The following is a 24,221-nucleotide window of genomic DNA, read 5'->3' as shown; positions in this document are numbered from 1 at the left end:
TTGAAGTGTTAGTGCTTAATGTAAAAATATATAGTAAAAATGATAAATCACGTTTGAGATTTGTGCTGGCTACTGTATACAGGCCACCAGGGCACCATACAGACTTTATCAAAGAATTTGCGGACTTTCTATCAGAGTTAGTATTGGCTGCAGATAAAGTACTAATTGTTGGTGATTTTAATATACACATCGATAATGAAAAAGATGCATTGGGATTGGCATTTAAAGACATTGTAAACTCAATTGGAGTTAGACAACACGTGTCAGGACCTACTCATCGTCGTAATCATACTCTAGATCTAATAATATCACATGGAATAGATGTTGATGCCGTTGAAATTCTGCAGCAGAGCGATGACATCTCAGATCATTATCTAGTCTCGTGTAAATTACATTTAGCCAAGGCTGCAAAGCCGACTCCGTGTTACAAATATGTTAGACCCATCACTTCTGCTACTAAAGATTGCTTTATTAATAATCTTCCTGATCAGTTTCATCATTTTAGCATCCCGGATAGCTTAGAAAAACTTGATATTGCAACAGAAACTTTTAACTCTCTCTTTTCCAGCACTTTAGACACAGTTGCTCCTTTGCGCTTAAAGAAGATTAAAGAAAATAATCCAACGCCGTGGTACAACGAGCACACTCGGGCCCTTAAGAGAGCAGCCAGAAAAATGGAGCGCAACTGGAAGAAAACAAAATTAGAGGTATTTCGCATTTCATGGAAAGAGAGCTCGATTGCTTACAGAGAGGCTTTAAAAGCTGCTAGATCTGCTTATTTTTCAAACCTATTAGAAGAAAATAAACATAATCCTAGGTATTTATTTGAAACAGTGGCTAAACTAACGAAAAAGAAAGCTTCAAACACAGAAGGTTCCAAGCAGCACAGCAGTAATGACTTTATGAACTTCTTCACTTATAAGATTGATAATATCAGGGATAAAATTATAACTATGCAACCGTCTACTACAGTATCGCATCAGGCAGTGCATTGTAGTCTCCCTGAGGAAAAATTTGATTCATTCATTGCTATAGGAGAGGAAGAATTTACTAAACTCGTTAAATCATCTAAATCTACAACATGTATGTTAGACCCTATACCGACTAAGCTACTGAAAGAGATGCTTCCAGAGGTCATAGATCCTCTTCTTAATATCATTAATTCCTCTTTGTCTCTAGGATACGTACCAAAAAACTTTAAGCTGGCTATGATTAAACCGCTTGTTAAAAAAATGCAACTTGATCCTTCAGAATTAGTCAATTACAGGCCGATCTCGAATCTACCCTTTCTGTCAAAGATACTAGAAAAGGCAGTATCTTCACAACTATGTTCCTTTCTAGAAAGAAATGATATCTGCGAGGATTTTCAGTCCGGATTTAGACCATACCATAGTACTGAGACTGCTCTCGTTAGAGTAACAAATGATTTGCTCTTATCATCCGATCGTGGTTGTGTCTCTCTATTAGTGTTACTCGATCTTAGTGCTGCGTTTGACACCATTGACCACGACATTCTTTTAAATAGACTAGAAAACTATGTTGGCATTAGTGGAATTGCACTAGCATGGTTTAAATCATACTTATCTGACCGTTATCAGTTTGTAGCAGTAAATGAAGAGATGTCTTATCAATCACAAGTTCAGTATGGCGTACCACAGGGCTCAGTACTAGGACCGCTGCTGTTCACTCTGTACATGCTGCCATTAGGAGATATTATTAGGAAACATGGAATTAGCTTCCACTGTTATGCCGACGATACTCAGCTCTATATTTCTTCAAAACCTAACGAAACTTACCAATTCACTAAATTAACAGAATGCATAGCTGATATAAAAAACTGGATGACTCGTAATTTCCTACTTCTAAATTCTGAAAAAACAGAGATTCTAATTATTGGACAAAAAACTTCCTCACGTAATAACCTAGAATACTGTCTAACACTTGATGGCTGCTCTGTTAAGTCTTCGTCGTCGGTTAGGAACCTGGGTGTGCTCTTTGATACCAATCTTTCATTTGAAAGTCACGTGTCTAGTATCTGTAAAACCGCATTTTTCCATCTTAAAAATATATCTAAATTACGTCATATGCTCTCATTGACAAATGCGGAACAATTAGTCCATGCGTTCATGACCTCAAGGCTAGATTATTGTAATGCTCTACTGGGTGGTTGCCCTGCACGCTTAATAAACAAACTACAGCTGGTCCAAAACGCAGCAGCTCGAGTTCTTACCAGAACCAGGAAGTATGACCATATTAGCCCGGTTCTGTCAAAACTGCACTGGCTCCCTATTAAACATCGCATCAATTTTAAAATATTGCTGATTACTTACAAAGCACTAAATGGTTTAGCTCCGCGGTACTTGAGCGAGCTCTTAACGCATTATACTCCTTCACGTCTATTGCGATCTCAAAATTCCGGCCAGTTGATAATACCTAGAATATCTAAATCAACTGCTGGCGGTAGATCCTTTTCCTATTTAGCACCAAAACTTTGGAACAGCCTTCCTACCATTGTCCGGGAAGCAGACACACTCTGTCAGTTCAAATCTAGATTAAAGACACATCTCTTTGACATAGCGTTCACATAATACATTATAGACTTCTATAATTCAATATTAGGCTGCATAGATTAGGTCAGCTGGAACCGGGAACACTTCCCATAAATCCTGATGTACTTGTTACATCATGAGAAGAATGGCATCTACGCTAATTTTAGTGTCTTTGTTTATCCCAAGGTTTTCCCGCAGCCTGCCGGATCCAGGCCGTTTCCAGATCTGATGAAGGACCTTCGCCTGGACCCGATGTCAATGCAGTGCTGAAGGGCCAACTAGTCTCTCCCTATGGAGGATCCCTTTCCCACTCTACAGATAACGCGTCGTCGGGAAAACTCAATTTGCGTATCTACCCCGAATTGATAAAATAAAATAAAATTCTGAATCAAAACTATAAGGAAACACCAGTAATTTGTTTAGGTTTGGTTTGTAGGGAATTCCAAACCTGCACACATATATTCAAACGCACATAACTATAGAACTCGTTCTTAATGTGCATCTGAACGCCATCAGCGTTTCTCACAGGTTCGCGTTTAAAGTCTGTGTAGAGAGAATGGTGTCGTCTTGGCGGCCCTAATTTAAAAACAAATGATCGTTGCGACGGAAGCGAATCAATCAAAACTAACTTTAGCTGGAAAATAACTTTATTAAAGAACCGCTATAAAGCCAAAACAATCTTACGTTATATTATACATTTATCTCTGTGAAGCTGCTTTGAGACAATCTACATTGTTAAAAGCGCTATATAAATGAAGATGACTTGACTTGACTTATAACAAACCTAGTCTTTGAAAGCTTTTGTGTAGTGTTATGAGTGACTGAGTTTGAAAGGAACACTGAAATTACTTTGTTTTAGCTGTGCTCTAATGACATACCTGTGCTTAAATGTGGCACCTTTTAGCTGCTTTTCACTTGTTTTTACAGATGTACACAGTGAGTCAGGAGGGCACTTTGTGTGTATGGGAAAGTGACACTGAGCTCGAGGGCTTACGGAAGGGACCAAAATACTCTGAGAGAAAGAAGATGCAGGAGGAGAAAAAAAGCAGAGATGAAGTAGGGGAGGAAAAAGATGATGATGATGATGATGATATTGTGGAAATTGTAGGCGAGGATGATGTGATTAAAGGAAGCGCAGAAACACCTAAAGAGGTGAAAGGCATCAAAAACGTTCACTATTCACTGAGGAGCAAGTGAGTTTGTCAGTTTTTCTTTCCCAAGCTATCCTTATTACCTTCAATCTTTTGGTCAATTCTTAAGGCCTGTTCACACCAAGACAAATGTTATGCTAAAATAAGGTAATGGGGGAATAAGGGGGGGGGGGATGAACTGGTGTATTTTAGCATCTTGATGAGCATAACAAACCGCTTTTCTTGTGTACCGCTGTTTCTGTGCTTCCGTAAGCACCACTACTGTCAAAGAGTGATTATTATGAACAGACAAATTACATGCGAAAACTGGGCTGAATTTTCATGTTGAACATTTGTGTTGGTCTGAACAGGCCTTGAAACTGATTGTAGAGCATGGAAAAAACTCTCATGTGTGTATAATAACATGCAAAATGTGTTTCTAATATTGCATTTAAACAGACACTATTTTAACAAGGAAGGGGATTTCAACAATTTGACAGCGGCTGCCTTCCACAAGAAAACACACATTCTTGTGACCGGCTTCGCATCTGGAGCTTTCCACCTGCATGAGATGCCAGAATTTGACCTCATTCACTCACTCAGGTTTGCCATATTTCAAGTGAATATGTGTCAAATTATATTTCCAGTTGGGATGATGCAATTGCGGTTGAGCTCTCGATTTGAATTGTATTTTGGGCATATTTCAGTTATGATGCCATTTTTACTTACATTTAGAAAAACAATGATATTTCAGCTAATGTTGTAAATTATTCAGGGAACCTTCTAACTTGGTATGTTACAAGAATATACATTTTAAAAATGAACAACAGAGCCCAAACTGTGCAGTTAATTTGCTGTTTATTTAACAACAAAATAATCAGCACAAACAAAAAAAATTACAGCACATATATAATCAGCATTTATTAAAAAAAGGAATTACGATTTAAGTAAATCTCACATATTATGTGTTGCAGCTTTTTTTTGAAGAGTTAAGAAAGTGTCTGGGTTTTTTTTTTTTTTTTTTTTTGGTTCTTTAAAAAGACAATTTCTTAAGAGACATTTTTTTGTGAATCGGACTTCACTGTTCACATAATGTTATTGTGTGGAGCCTTACGAGGACATCTTAATAGAAAGCTGTATTTCGTTTAAAGTAAAAGATCTTGAGGTTTTAAGAATCTTTATATAAAAATTGCCTAAATGAAGGTCTCTGCATTTTTACCCAGCTTCAACCTCCAGTGTGTCTTGGATTTCGATTTTCATCTATCTTCAGTCTCAACCACTATTGTTTGTGCTACATTGCTGTGAATTTATTCCATGCTGTTTATTGAATTGTTTATTGAATTCACATCTAGTATTTCAGATCAGAGGATTTCTACCATTGCTATGAACCCCACTGGCGACTGGATTGGCTTTGGTTGTTCAGGTATTATTCTTACAACCAGGTCTTTTTCTTAAGAGCAGAACAGTGTGCTATCCTTTGCTATAATTTCTTGCGTCTGTTCTATGTTAAAGGTATGGGCCAGCTGCTGGTTTGGGAATGGCAGAGTGAGTCCTATGTTTTCAAACAGCAAGGACACTTCAACAACATGAACTCTTTGGCTTATTCACCTGATGGTCAGTATCTTGTTACTGGAGGGGATGATGGGAAGGTGAGTCTTCTAACGCTAGGTTTTTATTGAGAGAATAAATAAGTGAGAGATTAAGTTAAACTGATACTTTCCAGGTAAAAGTGTGGAACACCAACAGTGGCCTCTGTTTTGTGACGTTCACTGAACACTCCAGCAGTGTCACCAATGTTGCCTTCACTTCCAGTGGCTTTGTGGTGGTCAGCGCCTCACTAGATGGCACTGTCAGAGCATTTGACCTGCACAGGTATCATGTTGTTCATTTTGTGAAATGTATTATGTCTCCTGTAATCACTCAGTGTTTCAACTGCAGAAAGAAGTCAATAAACAGCTTATAAACGATGTCACATAACGTTACATTTACCTCAGGAAAGCCATTAAATGACCATAGCTCCTAGGGGTGTGTGATATCACGATTTTTGATCGTGGACAATTAAAATGTGTCCGATCTGCTTTTGAAGAAATATCGTAGTATCGTGCTACAGTGCATTCTGTCAGTTGTAGTTCTGGCGCTTCCGTCTCAACATATGCTCAACTGTAGCTACAAAGTGACGTACATTCACATCACATGTTAATGCAGAGGTACGGGACACTGCAATTCACAAAAGTTCATTATTTGCATGTGCTTCAAAGCCTTGCTGGTTAAACATTTAATTTGCGTGCTGATGTGCTGTTCTAACATGCACTTTTCTGACCGCATAAACCGGAATCGCACAGGCACCAAAAGCCTGTCAAACAGTGCCTGGTTACTGGACTGTTATCTTTCAAGTCTTAATTGCGTTAATATTGTCAAATACACACAAGGTTTACATAAACCGAGTTGGTTATGTCTAAAGTGAAAGCAAACATTTGAGAGAAAATCTGGTGCGTGTATATTAGAGGCATCGCGTGCCGGTCTTAAAGTGACAATTACCTAATAGCAGAGATGGGGGACTCGAGTCACATGACTTGACTCGAGTCGCAAATTTAAGGACTTGAGACTTGCTTGACTAAATTAAGAAAATGACTCGACTTGACTTTGACTTGAGATCCAATAACTCGAGACTTGACTTGAACTGTATGACTCGAGAAGGACTTGATATACATTTTTATATAAATCATCGCAACATCAGTTGATGAACAAAATGAAAGCAACAGAACCATTGATGCCAGTCATCAGATTCTGCACGATTGCGTGACGCTGCACAAGCCCAGAAAAAACATACATCGCAGTGAGCGCGCTAAATAAAAAAACATTCCCCAGCATCGTTTCTTTTTGGATATAAACACTAAAATTGACCATATTCATACAAGAAGATTTGCTGTATGCATAATAACTGGCAAGGGATATCGGACGACCATCACAACCTCGAACAGTCGAACTTCATTCACCACGTAGTGAGCTATGGCTTGTTTAACCTGTTTGTTGTCGTTAATTTGACTATCGTTAAATCTAGAGAGAATATTGGTCAAAACAGCATGCCTCTTTATACACAATTATGTTTTCAAATGTAGCTTAATGTTGTAAATATTCAAATGATAATTAATGATGGCATATGTTTTGTATAACATTTGCCACATTTCTTTCAAATCATGCTTTAAAGCCAAATATGTCGTTCTTTCCAATGACGAAAAACAACATAGAAAACTGTTAATGTTTTGTCGTGTTTTATGTTTCTCTTAAAGCAGGGTCAGATGTTATCAGGGGGTTGGGGGCAAAATGCCAGCAGAATTAATATAAAAATTGCCCTAGTATGAGTTATTTTTATAATTATAACATGTGATATTAAAAAATATTTCCAGAATATTGGCGCGATTGCAAATGTGATAATGATTTTTTAAAAACAGTTCAGTAAACAAAGAGTGAATATTGTGATGTGACATTTTAGACATAATATTCCAAATATTCTCTGTTTTTGCTCTATTTCTCCAATGACAATAGTTCCAAACAAGCCACAGAAAGAGTTATGCGTATCTGAACAAATGAGTTTTTTTTTTGTGATTCAGTGACCTAGTTGCTTAGTTCCAGAACGAATCTGCCGTTTTGAACAAATCATTTGAATGAATGCTTCTATGACTCGTACATTAAGACGGTGATTTGCGGTTTTAACTTCATAATTAAAATTATTTTTATTTTTATTTTTTAGCATCTAATTTTTTCTATATTAATTATAAACCATTAATCTCATAACATTATTTATGGTGTTGTAATTGCAGTTTAAATGCATGGTTAGAAAAAAAAATGGTTAGAACATAGTTAGAAAAAAATGCCCCTGGAAATCAATTTAAGGGGTCAAATATTGGCTCTTAATGGGAAAGTTAATGTCTGCCGGTGATATTCCATAAAAAAAAAATATATAAGCAAAGTTAAACATATGACATTTACTATGAAACCAATATTATTAATGCATCACACTTGTGAATTTACCTTCAAATGTTTTATCTTCAAAACATTTTGTATCATTGCTATTATAATAATAATAATTCCAAATTTTGCTAATCATAAATGTATGCTAATAAATTATATGAATATTATGATATAAATGTATAAGAAAGGTAATCATTTTTGAGGGAAAAATAAATAAGTTTGAGGCCAATATAAACTACTTTTTTCTGTTTGGTATTGTAACTTGACTTCGACTTGACTTGACCCTTAGCAGGACTCGACTTGACTTGCTTGAAGTGAACCACTGACTTGACTTGACTTGACTTGACTTGGTTGTGTGTACTGCGACTTAGACTTGCTTGAGACTTGATGGTAGGGACTTGAGACTTACTTGTGACTTGAACATGTGACTTACTCCCACCTCTGCCTAATAGTAAACATCCTGCCGCTTGTCCTTAAAGGGTTAGTTCACCCAAAACTGAAAATTCTGTCAGTAATTACTCACCCTGATGTTGTTCGAACCCTGTAAGTCTTTCGTTCATATTCGGAACACAAATTAAGATATTTTTGATGAAATCTGAGAGCTGTCTCACTCCTTCATAGGCTACTTGGTTATTGCGTCTGCCGGCCCAGAAAGTTAGTAAAGACATTGTTAAAATAGTACAAGTGGCTCAACCTTCTCAGTTCTCGTGCATGCGTCATGGCGCTCTCGTGCTTAACCCTTTAAAGGGATAGTTCACCCAAAATATGAAATTTCTGTCATTATTTACTCACTCTAATGTTGTTCCAAACCTGTATTAATTTCTTTCTTGTGCTGAACACAAAGAAGATATTTTAAAGATTGTGGGTAACCAAACGGCTGCTTGTCCCTATTGACTTCCAAAGTAGGAAAAAATATACTATGAAAGTCAGTGGTGACCAGCAACTGTTTGGTTACCCACATTCTTCAAAATAACTTTTATTTTCAACTGAAGAAAGAAACTTATTTGGGTTTTAAACAACTTGAGAGAGTAAATGATGACAATTTTAATTTTTGCAGGAACTATCCCTTTAATGTTAATAAAACAACAAAACACAAAGAGAGAATCACTCACTGCTCTTTACGGATAACTTTAATAGTAGCTTTTATAAGAATCAATGTATAATTTATACAGTGGAAAATAAAGCATTGTTTATTTCATTTGTATATTAAGTTGTGTAATGTGTATCTTTGTCATTTTCTTTATTAAAAAAGATTTTTATCTTTGCCACTTTGGCCTAAATGTCTGCCATTCTTTATTTTATATTTTGTTTTTAAAATAGTGACATTAGTTTGGCTGTAATGCTCAGTCACTTGCAAAATAGTAAAACCAACTTGAAAATAAAATCGTGAATTTCTTTTTTTTTTTTTTTTTTTTTTTTTAAAGTGATATGATATTTTTTGCCATATCGCCCTCCCCTAGCTCCTTAGTTATCTAGAAAAACAACTCTAGAGAGGAGCATTGGCTTAATATATGCACTATTAGATGTTCATTTTATTTTTAGTTAATCTTTTTAAGTAATGGCATTTTCTTTTTTTTTCTTTTTTTTTTATGGCAGACAATTTAAAAAAATTATATTTCAACAATGAATTGGAGTAGAAACGTTTATATATAAATGGTCTTCTGTAAAAAAATGTTTTTATTTGAGTTTATTATTAAATAAATTTGAGTAATTAATTGATTATTAAACAAACTTTATTTTGGGGTTTTGGCCAAACAAAAATTTTCTGTAAAGGAATCATTATGGTGCATCACTGATAAACAAGTCCGTCTTTGTTATTAGTCCCATGTTCAAAATTGAGTTGAATCCATTGTGAGTCAAAAGTAGACCAATCTTTAAGCATCTGAGATACTCTCAGACTTTGTGAAAACAAAAATTACTTGCAGATAGATACAGGTGAACTCAAAAAATTTGAATATCATGCAAAAGTTATAATTTTGATGATTATGGCTTACAGCTTATGAAAAGCCCAAATTCAAAATCTCAGAAATGTAGAATATTACATGAAATCAATTAAAAAAAAAGATTTTAAATACAGAAATGTCGGCCCTCTGAAAAGTATAATCATGCATATGTACACTCGCCTAAAGGATTATTAGGAACACCATACTAATACTGTGTTTGACCCCCTTTCGCCTTCAGATCTGCCTTAATTCTACGTGGCATTGATTCAACAAGGTGCTGAAAGCATTCTTTAGAAATGTTGGCCCATATTGATAGGATAGCATCTTGCAGTTGATGGAGATTTGTGGGATGCACATCCAGGGCACGAAGCTCCCGTTCCACCACATCCCAAAGATGCTCTATTGGGTTGAGATCTGGTGACTGTGGGGGCCATTTTAGTACAGTGAACTCATTGTCATGTTCAAGAAACCAATTTGAAATGATTCGAGCTTTGTGACATGGTGCATTATCCTGCTGGAAGTAGCCATCAGAGGATGGGTACATGGTGGTCATAAAGGGATGGACATGGTCAGAAACAATGCTCAGGTAGGCCGTGGCATTTAAACGATGCCCAATTGGCACTAAGGGGCCTAAAGTGTGCCAAGAAAACATCCCCCACACCATTACACCACCACCACCAGCCTGCACAGTGGTAACAAGGCATGATGGATCCATGTTCTCATTCTGTTTACGCCAAATTCTGACTCTACCATCTGAATGTCTCAACAAAAATCGAGACTCATCAGACCAGGCAACATTTTTCCAGTCTTCAACTGTCCAATTTTTGTGAGCTCGTGCAAATTGTAGCCTCTTTTTCCTATTTGTAGTGGAGATGAGTGGTACCCGGTGGGGTCTTCTGCTGTTGTAGCCCATCCGCCTCAAGGTTGTGCGTGTTGTGGCTTCACAAATGCTTTGCTGCATACCTTGGTTGTAACGAGTGGTTATTTCAGTCAAAGTTGCTCTTCTATCAGCTTGAATCAGTCAGCCCATTCTCCTCTGACCTCTAGCATCAACAAGGCATTTTCGCCCACAGGACTGCCGCATACTGGATGTTTTTCCCTTTTCACACCATTCTTTGTAAACCCTAGAAATGGTTGTGCGTGTAAATCCCAGTAACTGAGCAGATTGTGAAATACTCAGACCGGCCCGTCTGGCACCAACAACCATGCCACGCTCAAAATTGCTTAAATCACCTTTCTTTCCCATTCTGACATTCAGTTTGGAGTTCAGGAGATTGTCTTAACCAGGACCACACCCCTAAATGCATTGAAGCAACTGCCATGTGATTGGTTGATTAGATAATTGCATTAATGAGAAATTGAACAGGTGTTCCTAATAATCCTTTAGGTGAGTGTATATAGTTTTATATATATATATATATATATATATATATATATATATATATATATATATATATATATATATATATATATATATTAAATATTTTATTTTCACCTTTTAATTTGAATTAATGAAATACACGAACTTTTGCACGATATTCAAGTTTTTCGAGTTTCATCTGTAGATAGATCAATATTTCTGGGTACAGATTAAAAAATAAACTCTGTGTGCTAAACTCTGTTCTCTCAGATACCGGAACTTCCGTACCATGACATCACCACGACCAGCCCAATTCTCCTCTCTGGCAGTGGACAGTAGTGGGGAGTTGGTGTGTGCAGGTTCTCAGGACTCCTTTGAGATCTTCCTTTGGTCCATGCAGACTGGACGACTGCTAGAGGTGTAATATCCTTTTTTTTTTCATTTCATACAGTTGTCAGATTATATCAGTAAACAGCTTTTTTTTCTTTAAATGGTGTAAAAATAGAAATTATACTGTAGTTATTGGTTAGCTAAACATTAGGTTTGAAATAAGGCCCTGATATACTCACGGCAAAGTTCTTTTTCGTTCTTCGCTTAGGGTAAAAAGAAGTTTGAAATATGTAAGCAGCGATATTCTGTTAGCGAACATCCGACGCCTCCCACACTGGTGAGAGCGGTGTTTAGATGAATATGTAAATATGTGCTGCACGCTTTCTTCTCTAACAAATTTGAGAAAACGGCAAGCATTTAAAAAAAGCATAAGAATAGCATCAGATCATAACAACGTGGAAAGCTCTGCAATTCACGTGGCGTTTATTTATATAGCACTGTATACTATAGATTGCTTACAATAGAAGGCACACTATGCTAGATTTGTACCTTAATTTAACAGCTTTGGCAGAGTCGACGAAGAAAGCGAGGTCGGAAGAGTCAAGGAAAAGAAAACGACGGCTCTGCGTGAGTGGTATTTACGAAAGTAACGTTAAATACAAGTACTCCCACAGCGACTCTAGGGATCGCTGTTTGAGAAAAGCGGAAACTGCATAGTGTGCCTTTTAAAATCAAGCATCTTTACCGTATTAAACATGAAAAATAGTGTCAGTGTCTCATTTCATCAGAAGTACAACTTCAGTTTCTACTATAAAGCAGCTCTCCAGTGTGTTCATGTTTTCAATCATTCAACGGATTGAACAGGAGAAATTAATTATTGAATGAATGAATTATTACCTATTATGTAATCGCCACGGACCAATGGTAGTACAAAGGTGTTTACCAGTCATAGCAAACTTTTCCAGCAAGCTGTTTTGAACTCCCAAAACGAACTCCATACAAAGTTCGGTTTGGACTGATTTTGTTGGAAATGACATTACTGAAATTTGTTGTTCGATTTCACTTGAAGTATATCGGGGCCTTAAGTTTTTTGGCCCAGTGGGTCCATAATTTTCCTTCTAGGCCAAGAATTCAGTCCTTTGTAACTCTTTATTGCTGGTGCAGGTGCTCAGTGGTCATGAGGGTCCGGTCAGCAACTTGTGCTTCAGCCCAGTCCAGTCTGTGCTTGCCAGTGTGTCATGGGACAAAACTGTCCGGCTGTGGGACATGCTAGACAGCTGGCAGACCAAAGAGACCCTGCGGCTCAACTCTGATGGCAAGTTCACAAAGTGACAGTTGATGTGAAACTATTCAGAGAGAAATAGAGCAGATGGATTGGAAAGAAAAGTTATTTTAAGATGTCTTGCACCTGTGCTCATTCAGGACTGGCTGTAACGTATCGTCCTGATGGTCAAGAGTTGGCAGTGGCCTGTCTGGATGGTGAGATCACATTCTGGAACCCTCAGACTGGAGGACAGACTGGCTGTGTTGTTGGCCGCCATGACCTGCAGATGGGACGTAAAGAGACAGAGAAGATCACTGCTAAACAGTCTGCCAAGGGAAAGTAAGTCAGACAGTAGCAGATGGGCTTGGAAATGATCTCCAAATTGCTATTCTTTTATTCAGTACTCTAGGGGTTTAAATCTTTGGTGATCTAAAGGGACGGTCATATTACACTTTTCGGTCCATTGACTTCCATTTATACGTATGTGAATGCAGGAGACAGAAAATTCCGCAGCGTTCCAAAATTCAAGCTTGGTGAACTCTCACCTGCAAATCTCTATCATGTGAAGACGTGTGACCAATAGAAGGTTGATATGTCACGGCTCGGCCTCTTTGCTTAAAAAACGCAAATTATAAATCTGCAGGATTACCGCAAAGTGGAGTAGATTGCATATTTTTACATTTTTGATGTATTATATTCTGAACTGTTTTTTTTTTTATAAAGACGCAGCAGAGTGTGTCATATTACGCCCGCTGCAGTGTCCATAGAAATTTTGCGTGCTCAAAGTCTAGTGTGACCACGACTTTTGCCGCCCCCAAATTCTGTATAAAAATTGTGCATAAAAGCCATACTACACACATAGAGAGTAGGGATGCACCAAAATGAAAATTATGGGCTGAAACCTGAATTCTGAATGCTCTTGGCCAAAAAGCAAAATGCTTAAAAACAAAAAACATTCTTATTTTAAATTAGCTTATTTTTGAATAATTGTATTAATATTGAGTTGATGTCTATAATGAAATTCAATCATTTTAATGATACTGAATAAAAAAAAATACAAGCATATATAAGGCCCCTATTATGGATTTATTTTAAAATTACCTTTCATGTAGTGTGTAACATTAGCCTGACGTCGTCATACTCCGATTCTAGTCAGAATATGAGTCTGATACTGCTCCATTGGGCTGTGATTAAGGTGCGTGTTTCAACCGAACCAGGAAAGAAAATGCCTCTGCACTCAATTGGATAGACCTACAACCAATCAGAGCAACGGAGTAAATGTATGTTCTTCATTCATCTTTCCGATCGACAAATGCCTTGATCGCGGTTCTCTGTTCCTCTTTTAAAATGAATGCGCTGTCAATATTCCTTTACAGACGCAATGGTGGAATCTACACATGATGTTTCATAAACAAAGTTCGGGGGACCACGTTCAAATAATCAATCCAATCAACTTGTCATCAAACAATTATCATGTCTACCCTATCAGCATTAGAGGAAGCATATATATATTCACTCTGTCAACTCGCCTAACATTCTTTGACAGTTTTCAGCATCCGTCCACCACCCGGACTCCTCACTCTTGGCTTGTTCTTCCACAGCCAAGAATACGGGGGGGGGGAAGTACTTTGGACAACACGCCAAATATGCATTTATTCTATCTGACTTATTTGTAAGTGTGAACTCGTGAAATCTCAATTCTCCAGCGGCAGTCATCTTTGTTGTAAACAAATTCATCCCAAGCACTCTTTGGTGACGTGGATGATTACGTTACTGTTGATCATCTGTCCATCATCGTATAAAGCCCGCCCTGATAATTTGATTGGTCCGAACAGCTCTGGTTCGAGCATAATTGCTCCACAACAGATCAAGTCCAGACTGAACTTCCCGACCTCAAATGTTGTGGGCGGTACTAAGTTCGGCTGGCATCCAGGCTAGTGTAACATAGCTCTAAGTGAATGAAAACATCCTGCAAAATTTTTAATCTGAAAGTGCACCGTATATAAAGTTATTGTCTTTCAAAAGTAAGAGTCGACTCTTGAATCAATTAAATGAATGGTTTTTAAACGAGTCATAAGCCGTTTCGTTGTGATTAGAACCCTGCACGGGCCTCAAATCTAGGCCCGAGTCCGGCCCTGGCCCGAGACCCTCAGGCCCTAGCCCGACCCGTGTCCGACAGCTCATCAGAATTATCAGCCCGAGTCCGACCCGAGTCTGTTTTTTTTCTTCTTTTTTTTTCTTCATTACACAGCGGCAGCCTGCCCTATTAATATAGGTCAGTTTTGTTAGTTATGTTTCTTTTCATTTCTTTATTAAGTTAATTTAGACAAATGTTTGGAGCATTAATTTTTTTTAAATGACAACCAAGCAGCTGAGCCGACAGCGAGTAAAACGTGATCAGTTTAGCCTCTCAAATCAACGCTAATACTTTACTTGGCTACAATAAAATCCATAGATATAGCCTAAAACACTTCAGGCATATCACACAGACAGTAAGTTTAATAAACCACAGTGAGTAAAACAACATTTTTGAAATACTGAGGCAGGCTCAGGCTGCTTGCAACAGCGCTCGCAAACGAAATGAGCAACAGCCTACAATCTAAACAAATTAAATTAAATAAATTAAAAACAAACTTGCCGGTTATCTTACCTCAAAAATGCACCACAGAACATGGCCATTCTTTTTTCCAGTAGTTTCCAACAGTTAAACGAAAATAAAGTCCAATCAAACGAAAAACATCAGTAGTTTCCAACAGTTAAACGAAAATAAAGCCCAATCAAACGAAAAGTTAGAACAGTCTCTTTGAGAGCATCGTGGAAAAAGAATAGCATCCACAGGAGATTTTAACCTAGTCCTCCTCTCTTCTATCACTCTTCCCGCTGCGTTTTAAGTTGGCCATCTGCGATTTTTCTCTTAATATTCTCCATTATTTGCACATGAGGTGAATCGTGGGTCGCGCTGATGGGAAACCTTCTGTGTGCGTGCGTGAGACTTTCATGTCAGTCATGTAAGTGTAATATTATGAAAGTTATGAGGTTATGAAATGTCTTTCTATGTTTGTTTTTCTATCGTCGACGTCAACTTCTCATATATTTTTTTAATTAATGTCTAAAAATATAAAAAGGATAACCCAAAAAAAGCCAGAGGCCCGGCCCGCATGTGAACTATGACGTGAAAATTGACCCGAAGCCCGGCCCTAGGGGCGTAAATAAGTCAGGAAATGAAATGCAGGGCTCTAGTTGTGATGTCAAGACGAAACATTAGCATATTGCACACACTGACAGCAGGGAAAACTTGGACGCCCTCAAACCGTCAGCTGATTTCTGTGGATACTGGACAGCATCATGTTGAGGAGAAGCTGTGCTCTACAATGTGAAGGTAAAGTCAGTTTTTTTCACTGCCCAAGGACGAGCATGTGAAGAATCAGTGGTTAAAACTCGTCTTTACCACGATACCACAGCAGTATAATCCTAAACTTTTGCTGTGTTCCCTTTATTTTACTGGCAGACGACTGCTTCTCAAATCTCAGGAGTTCAATCCAGGATTCGCAAACCGCTTGCTCTTGAAAGATGATGTTCAAAATACTTAGTTTTGAGTTTTATATTGTGTAGGTCTCCTGCTTCTGGCTAACTCACATTATTACTGTCTTACTGAAATACTTCTGCTGATCAGTTGTGGACCACTATTACCTAAAACTGTGTCTATTAATGCAGATCATCTGTCGTTCTCACTACTTTGAGGAAAGATTAAGCATGGAGCAAGATTTGTTTTACCCACGTTTGTTACATCAGTCATTCACGCTAGAGCTCGGCTAATGTATGCACTGTTATTGATAGTTTTCACATGTTCACCGCAATAAATTAGAAAAATACTCTGTAAATAAATAAGTAGGCCTATAAGTAAAATAATCGGTTTGTTGATGGACATGCACTTGTTAATGATGATGGTGAGGAATTACAGTTGCAACATCTCAATGTACCTCAAACCGAGTAGTGTATCACTGAGAAACGTCCTGCTCGAGTCGTCCTTGCGATGGAGGTTCGGGTTGAATGAATTCTTCCAATGTTTCATCATTGGGCTCGCATTGATATGGTAAAATCAACGTCATTGTTCGTTACTGTGTTTAGTTTACGGTTGTAGGAAGCCTCAGGACACGCAGAGCTGACATTATGGCAATGGACATTTTTGTTTTCGACCTACGCTAACCTAGCAACTGACGCTGTACGCGGTAAACCAATCACAACAGACTGCACTGTCTGGCGAATCAGAGCAGAGTAGCTCAGAAAGGAGGGATTTAGAGAGACTGATTCATCTGACGAGTCGTTTGAGAATCATTGAAAGTGTGGTGATGTGCAAATGTATATTATGAGAAAATTAAACCGTTTTGATATTTTGGGTGGTTGCTAGGGTCTTTTGGGTGGTTGCTAGGTGGTTGCTAGGATCTTTTGGGTGGTTGCTAGGCAGTTAATAGGGTATTTTGGGTGGTTGCTAGGGTGTTCTGGGTGGTTGCTAGGCGGTTGCTAGGGTGTTATGAGTGGTTACTAGGATGTTTTGGGTGGTTGCTAGGGTGTTGCTAGGGTATTTTGGGTGGTTACTAGGGTGTTTTGGGTGGTTGCTAGGCGGTTGCTAGGATATTTTTGGTGGTTGCTAGGGTCTTTTGGGTGGTTGCTAGGCGGTTGCTAGGGTATTTTTGGTGGTTGCTAGGGTCTTTTGGGTGGTTGCTAGGCAGTTGCTAGGGTATTTTGGGTGGTTACTAGGATGTTCTGGGTGGTTGCTAGGCAGTTGCTAGGGTGTTCTGGGTGGTTGCTATGGTGTCGCTGGGCGGTTGCTAAGGTATTCTGGGTGGTTGCTAGGGTATTTTGGGTGGTTACTAGGATGGTCTGGGTGGTTGCTAGGATATTTTGGGTGGTTGCTAGGATCTTTTGGGTGGTTGCTAGGCGTTTGCTAGGGTATTTTAGGTGGTTGCTAGGGTGTTCTGGGTGGTTGCTAGGCGGTTGCTAGGGTGTCCTTGGTGGTTGCTATGGAGATATTAGGCCATTACTTATTGGCTGCTCGATAATATAAATCCTCTGAGGGAGAGAGAGAGGGAGAGACGCAGGAGTGTCAGGCCCTTTGTGTCTGTGTGTGTGTGTGTGTGTGTGTGTGTGTGTGTGTGTGTGTGTGTGTGAAAACGTCGGTTTGGATTAGATTTTTTTTAGAATGCCCCATGTTAAGTCAATGGGAGTTTTTCCGAGTTTTGATCGTCATTTTTAGGAAAACCGTAAGTCCGATCAGTCTGAAAAGATAGAGCACACCTGGTCAGATCAGTTTGAGTGTCAACTTAACTTAAGCCAACTTAACTAGATGCGAAAGTTCGTCGAGACAAACTTTAAGTTGGCTTGAGAAAGTTTGGAGGAGAACGTTTTTTTTGCTAGGCGGTTGCTAAGATATTATGGGTGGTTGCTATGGTGTTGCTAGGGTATTTTGGGCGGTTGCTAGGTGGTTGCTAGGGTGTCCTGGGTGGTTGCTAGGGTCTTTGGGGTGGTTGCTAGGGTGTTCTAGGTGGTTGCTAGGTGGTTGCTAGGGTATTCTGGGTGGTTGCTAGGCTGTTTTGGGTGGTTGCTAGGGTATTCTGGGTGGTTGCTAGGGTATTTTGGGCGGTTGCTAGGGTGTTCTGGGTGGTTCCTAAGGTATTTTTGGTGGTTGCTAGGGTGTTCTGAGTGGTTGCTATGGTGTTGCTAGGGTGTTCTATGGTATTTTGAGTGGTTGCTAGGGTGTTCTGGGTGGTTGTTAGGCAGTTGCTAGGGTGTTCTGAGTGGTTGCTATGGTGTTGCTAGGGTGTTTTGGGTGGTTGCTAGGGTATTCTGGGTGGTTGCTAGGCGGTTGCTAGGATATTTTGGGTGGTTGCTAGGGTCTTTTGGGTGGTTGCTAGGCGGTTGCTAGGATATTTTGGGTGGTTGCTAGGGTGTTTTGGGTGGTTCCTAGGCGGTTGCTAGGATATTTTGGGTGGTTGCTAGGCGGTTGCTAGGGTGTTCTGGGTGGTTGCTATGGTATTCAGGGCGGTTAATATGGTGTTACTAGGTGGTTGGTAGTTGTCACAGATGGTTACTATGGAGTTTTTATAGAGGTCTTAGCATGATCTTGGCATGATTTAACACTTAACTAATCGCTATTAGCATGTAGCTATTCACTGCTAGCATGTGTAGCATGTTGGAAGTGTTGTTTGCTAGCATGAATCAAAAGAGCCAAACCTCATCTCTATACGATGTTCTGATACAGATATATAGGTCTTGCAAAACGGTTGCTAGGGTACTCAAGTTTGGTTGCTATGGAGTTGCTTGGGAGCTGGAAGCATTAAACTTAAGAAGTTAAGAAGTGGTTTGAAGTTTAAAGTAGTTTAAAGTAGTTTGAAGTTTATGATAGATAGATAAATAAGTTAGATAGATAGATACACACACACGCGCGCACACACACACACACACACACACACACACACACTCAGACTACCTCGCTCACACACTCACTCAGACACACACACACTCAGTTTATGAGTATAAAGAAGTTTAAAGTGGTTTGAAGTTTAAAGTAGTTTGAAGTTTACTCAGAGTTTATGAGTTTAGAGTTCAGAGTTTATTAATTTATGAGTTTAAGAGTTCATAAGTCTATGAATTCATGAGTTTATTAGCTCTAGGCTGCATTAAAAAAAAATTTTGTAATAATAATATTAATTAAAGCTGCAAGCAGCATTTATCGGGGTTCAAGCATTTAAGGCCTTTGAGCACATAAGCATTTAAGACATTAAGTTTTATTTAGCAAGCTTTTAACCACTGAAATAATAGATGGAAAAAATCCATTTACAGCCAATAAAGGCAATTTACCATAGGAAATATGTGGTTTTCAAACCTTTTTGCCAGTTATAGCGCCACCTATGGTCCAATCTCCATGAAACTCTGCATGCTTCTTCACCATGTTATGACACATATGCCCACCAATTTTCGTGAAGTTCTGAGTTTTTGTTTAGGATTTATAGGCATTTTAGTGTATTTTGCCACGCCCCTTTTATAAATTACCCTATTACAGCCACCCAAATGCAAAAGTTCAACTTTTTTTCGATAATTATTGATCTAGAGAGTCCAAAGAATTGTCCTAGACTGGTTTGGTTCCGATCGGGCGAAAAACCAGGGACTAGTTTGCAAAAGTAGGTTTTTAACATGTTCGCGAATATTTAATGAACGGTTTGATTGACAGCAATGGTTCTTGAGGCAAAGTTGTTCAGCATAAGCAGATCTATCAAATGATATGCATTTTGTGATGATAAGTGTAACACCACGTGATTACAGAGCCATAAAACTCATTAGCGCCAACTAGTGGCCGATTTCTTTCAAAATTCTTACAGACCTCTAGGGCCATGAGCCGAACATGCCCATTGAGTTTCATTCCGATCGGCCTCCGTTAACCTTGTCTAATAGGTGCTCAAAATTCATTGGCCGATGGCGGCCATGTTTTTTGAGATACGCCAATGTCCTCATACACATACATGGCACCTTGGACCAAGACACTGCATACCAATTTTCAAGTCAATCGGACTAACGGTCAGGTGGTTATAGCCTGTTTTATGTTTTTTTCATTTTATAGCGCCACCATGAGGCCAATCGTCGCGATTTTTTTACTGTGACCCCAGATTGAACTCATACACATGTGTACCAAGTTTGGTGAAGATACCTCATTTACATCGGGAGTTATAGCCATTTTAGTAAAATAGGCCCCTCCCACAACGTACGTTTTGGCGCCCCTTAGCGACCGTGAATCGAAATTTCCACTTTTTTTCGATAATTATTGATATTCAGACTCCAGAGAACATTTCTGCACTGGTTTGGTTCCAATCGTGCAAAAAACCAGGGACTAGTTCGCAAAAGTAGGTTTTTGACAAAATTCAAAATGGCGGAAAAATTTGCATACCTGAAATAAAATCGGAGATATACGTTTTGACCTTCAGGCGTCCAGCTTTCCAATGATATAGGACACTTGAGTCTAGGACATCCGGTCTAGGAGTTATGAGCAGTTTCGCGCTTTTGGTTGCTATAGCGCCACCTATGGGCCAATCTGAGTCATACTTTGATAGGTTCTCCCCAAATTGAGGACTACCATTTGGCCAAGTTTCAAGGTTCCAGCTCTTACGGTTTGGTCTGCACGATGCGTTTTAGGGGAGAATAATAATAATAATAAAAATCAGTACAATTACAATAGGGTTTCAGCACTTCGTGCTTGAACCCCTAATAATAATGTTTAAGTACAATATCAGTAAGTTGGCTCTCTCAAGCCAACTTAATAATAAGTTTAAGTACAATATCAGTAAGTTGGCTCTCTCAAGCCAACTTAAGTTTAAATAGGATTTCAGTAAGTTGGCTCTCTCAAGCCAACTTAAAGGTGCATTGCGCAACATTTCATGTTAAAAATACCCGTTTTTCTAACCCATACATGCTTAAACAATTGCCTGATGGGCTGAATGAGCCCTTCTATGATCACTGCGATTGCCTCTATAATCCTGTACAGTAAAATAAATAAGAGGGATTCGGGTCGGAATCGACTGGGCGTGACGTCATGCGCGTTCACGCTCACCTGGTTATGTCTGGCAGGTTTGTGTATTCGCCGCCATTATCCGCATCAGCGAAGACAACTCAAGCGACTTTTGCAAAAGTAGAAGATGGATTCAAAGAGACCGGCTTCTAGTTCATCCCAAACCCCAACGCAAACTCCATGTAACCGCGTGCACAACTCTGGTTGCAGTTTCGCGTGTCGCCAGAAGGGGGCATAGTTCTGCAAAAACTCAGAGACTTGCGCAATGCACCTTTAATAAGTATGAGCAATAACAATAGTGATGCCTTGCTTTCAGCAAGCACCACTAACTAGAATGTACATTTCCTGAAGAAAATGTGAAGTGCTGCTTGCAGTGGCAAAACTTGCCACTCCGTTGCTAGGGTGTTTTGTACGATTGCATACAAGCCAACAAACATGTCTGTACGATTTTGTGGAGCTGAAATATGGCTTCTATATGTTGGAATATGGTTGCTAGGTGGCTCTAAACGGTTGCTAGGGTGTTCTGGGTGGTTGCTATGGTGTTGCTAGGTGGTTGCTAAGGTGTTCTGGGCGGTTGCTAGGCGGTTGCTAGGGTGATCTGGGTGGTTGCTAGGCAGTTGCTAAGGTATTCTGGGTGGTTGCTATGGTGTTGCTAGGTGGTTGCTAGGGTGTTATGGGTGGTTGCTATGGTGTTGCTAGGCAGTTGCTAAGGTGTTCTGGGTGGTTGCTAGGCAGTTGCTAGGGTGTTCTGGGTGGTTGCTATGGTGTTGCTAGGCGGTTGCTAGGGTGTTATGGGTGCTTGCTATGGTGTTGCTAGGCGGTTGCTAAGGTGTTCTGGGTGGTTGCTAGGGCGTTGCTAGGAAGTTGCTAGGGTGTTCTGGGTGGTTACTATGGTGTTGCTAGGCAGTTGCTAGGGTGTTCAAGGCGGTTGCTATGGTGTTACTAAGTGGTTGGTAGTTGTCACAGATGATTAATATTGGAGTTCTTAGCATTTAGCACTTACCTAATCGCTATTAGCATGTAGCTATTCACAGCTAGCATGTGTAGCATGTTGGAATTCCTGTTTGCTAGCATCAAAAGTCAAAAGAGCCAACCCCCATCTCTATACGATGTTCTGATGCAGAGAAATAGGTCTTGCAAAAGTTGCTAGGGTACTCTGTTTGGATGCTAGGGAGTGGCTTGGCAGCTGCCAATCATGAAACTCCAAAGGCTGCTTGTCAGTGTGAATGATATAAACCAACTCCCATTCCTCTGTGACATTCAGAATGAAAGATATCTCTCTATGGATTTTGGTTGCTAAGGTGCTCGACAATGGTGGCTAGGGCGGGGCTAGCAAGTGTTGTGGTGTCTCATGAATGGCTGTTTGCTGCCCTGAGTCAAACTTGTTAACCCCATCTCTTTATGATGTTCTGATGCCGAGATATAGGTCTTGCAAAATGGTTGCTAGGGTACTGTAAGACCCGCTATATTGGCCCAATTGCCGGTTCGCCAATACACGGGGAAGGTTATCACGTGTTCTGTCCTCACTCACGCAAAGTATTGTTTTGGTTAAATTTGTAATACATTAATCATATGTATTTACTCGTTAATTCATCTGACTCCATAAATGAAAGGTTTTAATAATATCTGTGCCTCACTAAAAGTGAGCAGATTTTTGACTATTCCTTTTAACCATTAAATGAACGATGTCAAGATCAGTTAGAATAATCACATGTAAGGATTTATTATGTCAGGTAAATGTATCATGCCAATTTCATAATCAATTCAAAGATAATCGATACAAAACATCAAATGCTCTGGAATAGAGAGAAGATGCAAACCCAACTTTAAGAAATACGTGAGGCTGAGAGATCTATCTCTCTCAGCCTCACGGACCGATCTGAAGTACAGAAAAGGCCCCGATCTCCCTGCTGCACCTCCTTAAATAGACAAACCTTTTCACCTGGAACCATGTGCTAACAATAGAAATTTGCATTCAGAGGTACACTGTAGCACCTCTTGGGGGTGTGTGACCATTTGCTTGAGAGATCAACCCCTCCTTGTATGCTAGTTATCCATAAACCTTCAAAAACCTTATTACCTTGTGTTTTACTTATTCTGAGATGAGAGAATTGTACCAGTTGCACTGTGACATTTTAAACGATACCAAACATGAATATACTCTGTGATAATCATTCACATTAAACTGTACATTTTCTTGGGTGAAATCAGGTAGTCACCTGAGCATGAGAGAGAGGGGGTGAGGGGAGAGGGAAGGAGATGCAGATTAGATGACTCGGGGGTGAGACTTTCGTCTCGATGGTGCATGAGAGCCAGTTCAAATGCTAATCTCCAGAGAGGTCCTTTTGTTCTCTCAGGGCCTGGTCACCCCCAAAACAGACCGTCTGGAATCTCCTAATTTATCAATTCTTACAGTTTTCCCTCCTTGACTCCGTGGGTCAAATTCAAATGAGCTCCTATGGAGTCACTGATAAACGTCTGTTGTCATTCTTGAGATGTCCACCCGAAAATTGTCTTTTCAATGTTAGCATCTGTAGAAGCTTGCAGAGGGCTGTGTTCACCTGCAGAACACCTGGTCTCACCAGGTGTATGTTGCTTGAGTCCAGCAGGTGGATGAATGCATTCAGGTTCTCTTCCTGTAATCCTGGGACGTGAGCAAAGTTCATAGTCAATCTGGACCTTTGTGACTTGTTCAGTTGATGTGTCACTCCTCCATGGAGAAACTTCTGCTTCTCTGGCACCTTCTCCACGATGATGATCTGACCCTTCTTGACCAATCCTGTCACCTCCAGCGGTGCGGTTGTCTGGGCAGACCTCAGTGGATGAAGGGCTTCTCCTTGGTTCACACTGCTTTGTGTGAAAAGCCTGAGACACCTGAAAAGCATCTTAAATCCACTTCACGATTGAGCACTTATGAACTTGAAGTCGTATGGAAATGCATGGGAACACATAATGCAACAAAACAAAATCATGTCATGTCTAATATAAAATATCATGTTCATGTCAGCAAGTGCGAATGGTACATCTGGTCTCAAATGTTTCTCAGGGTCATCTAGAAGGGTCTCATTTTTAAATATCCAATTCTTTACTACCACTGTGATGTTAAATGGTAGTGG

At 39.5% G+C, this 24,221-nt stretch overlaps 1 protein-coding gene across 1 annotated transcript in view; it reads left to right on the top strand.

The window, feature by feature from the left end:
- The window catches only part of pwp2h (PWP2 small subunit processome component), a 50,997-nt gene that overhangs the window by 11,962 nt on the left and 14,814 nt on the right, over positions 1-24,221 (top strand). Inside the window, exons 7-14 of the mRNA XM_084401710.1 lie at positions 3,477-3,742; positions 4,139-4,282; positions 5,032-5,102; positions 5,192-5,328; positions 5,403-5,551; positions 11,225-11,372; positions 12,449-12,599; positions 12,707-12,887. Of these exons, the coding sequence (XP_084257836.1) occupies positions 3,477-3,742; positions 4,139-4,282; positions 5,032-5,102; positions 5,192-5,328; positions 5,403-5,551; positions 11,225-11,372; positions 12,449-12,599; positions 12,707-12,887 (1,247 nt within the window). The remainder of the gene's footprint in view (positions 1-3,476; positions 3,743-4,138; positions 4,283-5,031; positions 5,103-5,191; positions 5,329-5,402; positions 5,552-11,224; positions 11,373-12,448; positions 12,600-12,706; positions 12,888-24,221) is intronic.

This window comes from Rutilus rutilus, assembly GCF_951802725.1.
Source record: "Rutilus rutilus genome assembly, chromosome: 2".
Lineage (NCBI taxonomy): Eukaryota > Metazoa > Chordata > Actinopteri > Cypriniformes > Leuciscidae > Rutilus > Rutilus rutilus.
This window is presented reverse-complemented; position numbering and strand designations above follow the sequence as displayed.